At 41.3% G+C, this 8,312-nt stretch overlaps 1 protein-coding gene across 1 annotated transcript; it reads right to left on the reverse strand.

Annotated features, from left to right (window-relative positions):
- Positions 1-1,173: 1,173 nt before the first annotated feature.
- Positions 1,174-8,082, reverse strand: LOC311058670 (high mobility group protein B2-like). Its single transcript, XM_084076133.1, has 5 exons — positions 8,010-8,082; positions 5,601-5,760; positions 3,652-3,803; positions 3,045-3,219; positions 1,174-2,246 (listed from the first exon to the last, which is right to left on the reverse strand). The coding sequence occupies exons 2-5, from the start codon at positions 5,745-5,747 to the stop codon at positions 2,070-2,072; spliced, it is 651 nt and encodes a 216-aa protein (XP_083932259.1). The 5' UTR covers positions 5,748-5,760; positions 8,010-8,082; the 3' UTR covers positions 1,174-2,069.
- Between the last annotated feature and the right edge of the window lie 230 nt (positions 8,083-8,312).

An 8,312-nucleotide genomic window follows, 5' to 3' on the forward strand; every position in this document is an offset into this window, starting at 1 on the left:
CATTTCTCCAGTTTGACATGCATTATAGTACGGACCCCCAATCTACACTGTATCATTGTTAATATATGTGTACAAATGGTTCCATTTGTACACTATGATGGGAACCAAATGGACCCATATGGGTCTGTAACTCAATCATTTGGCTGGGGAGACCCTGGAACCCCCCCCACGGACCCCCAGATCCCACTTTGAGAACTACTTGTGTAGACGGTGAACAAGGAGTGAGGAACTCACTCATAAACCATTATGCTCACCTTAGGATGGAAACAGTAATGTCATAAACTGTTACTTTTCAGAAAAAGAAAAAAAACATCTTCCAAAGGATCCAATGTACTCAAGTCATTAGCTCTGAATACTTTTCATTGGTTCAATGTGAATCCCAAACATGCAAATCACTAATTTTCAATCTTTAAGTAGCAAAAATAGCTGATCTACAAGCTCACAATGCATCAAATGTCTCATGTGCCATTTTTGCTAGCCGTGCAAAAATGCTATATGGAGCTACAAGTTTCTGTACCCTGGCAGAATTGCATTAATCACTTAACTCTATATAGTTGACCCGAGTCCCCTTCTTTTTTTTCCCTTGCAACACCAAGTCTGCCAAAAAGAACCCATCTAGAAGTACTCGTTTGCAAATTGTGAGCTTGCAGACTAGTGGTTAAGACTATCTATTCCACTGTCACAGTATATGTCCCCATGTCAGAACTACAATACACAAAGTGTTCCCACTTCCCCTAAAATTACTTAGTTTAATCAGCGTTTCAAATAACTGCAATAATCCAAAGCACTGCATTTTTAAATTAAACACCACCTCATATACACATCAAATAATGTCACGGGTCACAACTGATATATCATGATCAGAATGCTAAGTTGGTGTAGGTGATATTAAAATGGCTCTATATTGCGATGGTTATCATCAGTGTTCAGCAACTGGAGTCTCCTGACATGAGCAGACAAAAATAGGTTTTGGATGATATTACACAAATGCACTTTGTGTAGAGCAACAGACTGGGACACCAGTCATTATAGTTAAGCTCAATATTCCAATCAATTTGAATAATGTCAGCAATGATTACCAACGGAATATAGAGCTTTTAAAAAGCTTTAAACCCAGAGGAAAACGGGCATTGAGAACAAAACAACGATTAAATATAACGACTCGAGAATTAGTCATAATATACAAACTTTTTATTACAAAAAAAACATTTCACTCTACATGGAGAAAGTTAAAGCTCCACATTAAAGATGGCTGCAAAAAACTTTTAATTCTCATACTACACATTTCCTGGTTTGTAAAAAAGTAAACACCACTAAAAACAAAACATAAGCAGTGCTTTCAAAAGGAGAGAAAAAAACAAACAAAAAACGGCTTTAAAAAAAAATGTACAAGTCTTTACTGCTGTCACCGTGTCTGAACTTGGACTCTATAACAAGGTGTCCTTTCCCCCTGATAACCCATCTATGCTCAGTCGTTAGCCGAAAGCAGCCCATCCATATGCTCCATGTATGAGTGTAGGAGAAGTGTACTGTGGCCATGACGTGCCGAGTGCAGACTTGGAACTTATAGGAGGCCATTTTCGGTGTGCGAAAGCAGCATAAACTGGGGCCCGAACTTGGATGCCGCCGCTTTGTCCCGCTTTGTAGAACCTTGGGTTGAATTGATATCTGGCCGTGATATTTAAGTCCAAACATCCAGAACTGATAAAGACTAAAAAGGACAATATTTGGACGTACGATAGCCAGTTACCCAAAGGTTCTACAGAGCAGTTTAACATCGAACTATGTTGTTGAAGAGATTTTAACCTTAGAACTTTAAACCTGGTGGTTCTTTAGAACTTAACCTGCAAATGATTAGAGGCATTAAAGAAAAAAAAGTGGGGAAAAAAAGTTGCAATTAAGATGCTGGGGGCCCAATATCCTATAAAATGACAATACAGGAGACATCAGTCCAGACCATGAACCAACTCGTGTCAATATCAAGCATTTTGCATTGCAGGTTTCACATCCTTGTAAAAATAAACGCCACAACAAGGTCCCACCCCCCACCCCTACCCCACCCTGACCATCTAGTCATCATCCTCGTCATCGTCGTCGTCTTCCTCCTCGTCATCATCCTCCTCGTCATCGTCGTCGTCTTCGTCCATAACGGGTGCCGCCTTCTTGCCGACTGGCCTGCCAGGTCCGCTCTTCTTGCCGGGGCCAGTGGCCCCCATGCCGCTCTTTGCACGGTAAGCTGCGATGTCCTGAAACGGGGGGACATGGAAATCGTGAGTGTAGGTTCAAGGTGGAAGAAGTACCAAAGATACTTTACGCAAGTAAAAAGTAGCAAGACCACAGTGTAGAAATACTGTATTAACATTTACTTGAATTAAAACTACCCTGTAGAATGTCCCTTTTAACCAGGTTTCAAACTGGCCAATATACAAGCTCACGAGGCATAGCAAAAGCAATTTTATCCAAACGTTTACCAGCACAGAGAATCTACTATTACATTTAATAACTTAGCCATACAATTACTGCTGGTCAACGGTCACATCTGTGCGTTCACTGTAGGCCAGGGTGAACTGATAGTGGCACACACACACACACACACCTTTGATCGGCAACTGGAAACGCATGACGGTGTTGTTCATGTTTCCAGTTCAGCTCTGATGCCGAGACAATAACAGCTAAAGGGAAACTGTACAGGAAACGGGTATGCCACCTTCAGGAAACCCTGGCTTACATTGAGCAAAGAGCCTAGTACTGAAGCAAGTACCTTCTATTGTCCAAGATCATTTGTCAAGCTCACAAATTTATAGATCTGCGATTTTTGCCCCAGAATAGGGACATGGATCTTAGGTTGTTTAAGTGATGCTGATTTTTGTACACGTGTTAAATGGCTCTATAGTCTGATTGAAACAGTCCGGCAATGATCACTATCACAAGAGAGCTTCAACAAAAAATCTCTATTTTTTTGTTGAAAAACGTTTTACAGTGAAAGCGCTTTATGTTGATGTAGAATAATGTTGAGGATGCATAAAAACACGTAGCGCACATACCTTGTCATACTTCTCCTTGAGTTTGGCAGCTTTGGCCTCATAAGGAGCCTTGTCTTTGGGACCCTGCTTCCCCCACAGTTTGCCCAGCTCCTTGGCGATGTCGCCGATGCCGATGCCCGGGTTGTCACCCTTGATCTTAGGACGGTGGTCCGCACAGAACACGAAGAATGCAGAGCTGGGGATGAGGAGATGTAGAAAATGTATTAGAACAAGGCCACCATTTTACAGCTGTCCAAAAGGTTATCACAAAGCCTTTGTACTTTACATTAAAGGTAGAAATTACCTTGTTTATATGAAGCAAAAAATACTTTACATGTAAATAAAGCAGCAAAGTAAAGGTTATATAAAGGCTATGTATATTACTCATAAGGCAAATGGCACACATGCAATTTAAACAAATTAATGATCTAAATAAGGGGAGGGGGTTAGGACAGTTGGTGGAGCATAGAGTTGCTGAATAAAGAAACCATTTAATCAGCAAAATTTAGGCACAAGCCCTCGTCTTGAACTGAATCATTGCTGCCAACTGAATCCACAGCACAGCTGACCAACAGAAATGTCAGCCCATAGTGATGTAGGCGTTTAATTATAACGGTGTGGTTCTTACGGTGGCCTCTTGGGAGCGTTGGGGTCCTTCTTTCTCTTGCCAGCACCTTTGGTACCTTTAGGGGGGATGTAGCCCTGCATCTCACGGTCATAACGGACCTTGTCGGTCTTGGCCAAATCCTCAAACTTCACCTTCTCCTTGGCAGACATGGTCTACATACAAAACACATTTTACATTTCTATTAAAAACTATTTGAGACGGAACATTTCTATCTTCAAATGGGAATCCCCTATAAACCACCAACTACACCATGTTAATTCAACTACGAATGTAACCAAATGGACCCCTCATTAAGTTACATTTCAAGTTATAACACTCAGGATCTTTTCCTGTAAATTAGGGGTCTTCAACAGGGGGTCCGGGACCCCTAGGGGGTCCTCAGAGTTACTACAGGGGGTCCGCCAAATCTTGGTGATATGATTATTTTTTACCTTAACCACCCTAGCATCCCTTTTTCTGAGAAGAACTTTAGCCAAAAATAGCAGATCTACAAGCTCACAACGCCTTGTGCTGCGAGGCATTGTGAGCTTGTAGATCAGCTATTTTTCGCTAAGAGGTATGGTGCAGAGGGGGGAAAAAAAGAGCCAACAAACAAAGTTTAATCTAAAACACAATGTTATACAATATAGAGGGGGTCCCTGCTTCATCTCTCTCGCTAGGGGGTCCTTGGCCTGAAAACATTGAAGACCCCTGGTGTAAATAAAACAGCTCATGCAAACCGATAAGTTATTCATTTTATACAATATGTAGAAATACACAATAATGTCTCTGAGTGGTGGACGGTTGTGTTTTGGTTGTGGCGTTTGTCTCAGGTGGGCGGGGTGGGAAACCTTGCACGTCCAAAAACCTAACCTATCATTTTAAGAGTAGTGAAATTAGCCGATCTACAAGCTAAAAACACCATGTGTTGTAAGATTGTAGATTTGCCATTTTTCAAATAGTATAATATGGCTTAAGTGATTCATGAGAGTTCACCGCTAAAATGACTTTTCCTATCGATTACACACCCCATGGAGACTTTGGATTCATGGAGATGTTTTTGTCGCATTTCTTTAAGCCAATAATGTGATTATGGTAGGAGACTCAAAAGTGTCAACTTTTGAGTCTCCTACCGGAGACATTAGCATCTTTATGCCGGTCATCAAATTATTGGCTTAAGGACTGCGACAAAAACTAAAAAAATCTGCATGAATTCAAGGTTTCATGGGGTGTGTAATTGATAGAAAATAACCTCAGGTGAACTATCAGGTGAACTATCCCTTTACGGTTTTGCAATAATAATCTAAACTGGTAAAGTGACTCAGCTTTTCAGACAATAGTAGTGCAGTATAATTGCATTTCCTGGTTTTCCTCTAAGATGTAGCATAAAGCATTTAAAAGTGTACCCTTATTTGTACAGCACTTATGTGCAATTTGTTCCTTTCTACCACTGCTGTAAATAAGACTAAGAATGAGAGCTTGTTCAAACTGATACAGTGATTTATATCACTACTAGCATATTATGTTAGTGTCGGGCACAAACCTTGCATCTCCATATTTAACCCATTAAGACCTGAGGCGATTCTTAAAAATAAAATAATTTTTCGAAAATAGCAGATTTACAAGCTCATAGCGCGGCACTCGGTGCCGCGCTACGAGCTTGTAGATCTGCCATTTTTGAATAGCCAAAGAAATCTAAAGTGACACAGATGCGTTCCAGGTCTTAATGGGTTCAATGCATACATCAATTGTCAAATGAATGCCCCATAACACCAGTGTGTTGTTATAAGTAGTGGAAATGGCCGATCTACAGGCGCACGGCCATGTTGTGAGCTTGTAGATCGGCTAATTTCACTACTTTAAAAAAATAATAAGCAAGGTTTCACACCCGACAGTGACCGTTCTATGCTTCCCAGAGGCCTTTTTCCACACCCCGCACACCTGAGACCAACACCAGAACAAAAACACACCTTCCATCTCTCAGAGCATTTCTTGGAGAACTCTGCAAAGTTGACAGATGTCCCGGGGTGCTTCTTTTTGTGTTCTTCACGGCACGTCTGGACGAAGTAGGCATAAGAGGAGGTCTTTCCACGGGGCTTGTTAGGGTCCTTGGCCATAGTTGCAAAATATCTGAAAACAGGATCATATTTAAAAGTGTCAGTTTAAATGAAGGCAGAACATTACTTTAATATAGGCAAAATAACATTAAAAATGTTAATGAGTCACTCAAGATTAAATAAACAAATAATACAGGGCAGACAAAAATAACTTAAGTGTATCAAGGCAAAAAATAACTCAAGTTTAAATAGGGGGGAAATAACAAGTCTGTTTAAATACAAAAGTTATCATGGCAAATTAACTAAAAAGGAAATTCAAGAACAATGTGACAAAATACTATACTAAGGTTTTATAGGCAAAAATTAGCTAAAGTTTAAATAAAGGCAAAAAATAAATAAACCAGTGCAAAAGTTGCAATACAAGAGTTAACATGGCAAAACTGACTAAAATGTTAATAAAGGCGACATAATTCAAGACGCAACAATGTCACAGAACTATACATAAAGGCACAAAAACAAACTAAACAAAGGCAAAAGCCCACTCAGGGTGCTTGTCGCACTTCTAACGTCCTATCCGAGCAGAAAACTTTATAAGCAGTAAATAATCCTCATATAACTTTAAAATAAAATAATCCTCACATAACATGAACTAAGTTATTACGTCGTGTGGTAAAGGAGGCCTTCAGGCGGACTCAAGGACGTTTAGACAAAAAGAGAAAAAAAAACTTTAATCGGATTTGTTTGTGCGTCTGGAAAATAGCAGATCTACAAGCTCATAATGCGTCGCGAGAGCGACGCATTGTGAGCTTGTAGATCTGCCATTTTCCAGACAACTGGCTCCCATTTTGTCTCGTCTCCCGCCTAAACCCCCCACAGCGCCCAAACCGCCGCACACAATAAACACTACTTTAACAATAAAACACATTCCTTTCATATTCCGTCATTAAGCCGACAAACTGGGTCTGAAATAACGTTAATTATCACTATTATTACACATAAACACTCACTGTGAGAGCCTATAGTTGGGGGGTTTAAAAAAAAAGTCCGACACGGGAAGCTAATGTTGCTAATAATGCTAGCAGAGACCAAATGGCGTTGTTCAGACTGGGGTAGCACGAGCCGGGTTGCCAGGTTGGTGAGAGAAATGAGCCTACCCAGGACTATGAAAACAAGCCCAAAACGCAGCAAATATAGGCCAAAAATGGGCAATTTAAACCTATAAACTACATTATGCATGGGCTATTTCAAAATGTTGAAAAAATAAAATTATAAAATATTTTTCTAAACATTCTAACAAAGGGTCCTTGAAATAATTGAGAACCACTACCTAAATAATGACTAGATTTAGATGCTCAAGCCCAAATAAGCAAGTAGAATTTACAAAACAAGCCCAAAAAACAATATTTACAAGTTACTTTACACAAAACGACGCCCAAACAAACGTCGCTTATAATAAGCGGACATGGCAACCCTGCTGGTATTATAACACGAGACGGGAGGACGCAGCAGCACTGGCAGGCCTAAAGCGCAGATCTACAAGACCTCAAGGCCTAAGGGACGCATCACGGGCCGCATTAAGGAGATCTGCAGCCTTGTGAAAAGCAGCTAAACCGCACAAGACGGGGGAAAAAAAGCAGATCTACAAGCTCATAGCGTGGCACCGAGTGCCGCGCTATGAGCTTGTAGATCTGCTATTTTTTTGTTTTTTTTTTAAAGCTCGCGCTAAAAAAAAAATATTCAAACAAAAGATTAAAAAAATATTAATATTTTATTAAATTACACACCTTAATTATAAAAAATGTATTTAAAGCAGGCTGTATTAAGTTGACCTGGATAGTTTAAACTAGAGTCGTAAACAGCCTATAAACGTTAAAACCGTCCATTAAAAAACACTTCCACTATAAAAAGTATAATATTCACCTATTAATTACCCTGTCCAAACTCTTTAAAATGCGAGTTAAGGCGACAGGATCGTCGAAACAGTGAAGTTTCCTGCTAAAACCTGGACGGTTTATATGTCGGTTAGACGCTGGTGTCGAGCAAAAACCCCACAAACAGCAGATCTCCAAGCCCACCGCGCAGCGTTAGCTAGGCGCGCCGCGGGCTTGCAGCTCTGCCATTTCCCTCGGCTTGCTGTGTAACGCAAGGCCTCGACCCAAGACTTCCACCGTTTAAGCTCGGAAAAACACACGCAAACCCCCCGCTAAACATCGGATAACGTGGTCTAAGCGGCCGAGAACAATAAGAAGCATCTTAGAAAGGTTTAAAAAGACGAATAAAGGCCATAAATAAGCGTTAAAATGGAGGAAAATTGTGACCAACCTGTTTCCAGCCTCACGAGGTGTAAATGTCTGAACGCTCAACTTCTTCTCCGTGTTTTGTTACCGTCTGCGGCGCAACCACACTTGACGCACGCTCCGCCCACCGGCGCGCGAGGCGGCGCGAGCCAATTGGCCGGGAAGGCGAGGCTTCGCGTCGCAAATGTGGTGATTGGTCGGCGGGAGGATTCGGCCGCGTCACGGCGGCCAGCAGGGTCGTGTGCGCCGGCCCCAACGCCGATTGGCCGAGGGTAAGTTTTAAACGGACTGGCGCCAAAAGGGAGAGGCAGAGCCCTCTTCTCTTTGT

The sequence above is a fragment of the Gymnoscopelus microlampas genome (assembly GCF_963454915.1).
Source record: "Gymnoscopelus microlampas genome assembly, chromosome: 2".
Taxonomy (NCBI): Eukaryota; Metazoa; Chordata; class Actinopteri; order Myctophiformes; family Myctophidae; genus Gymnoscopelus; species Gymnoscopelus microlampas.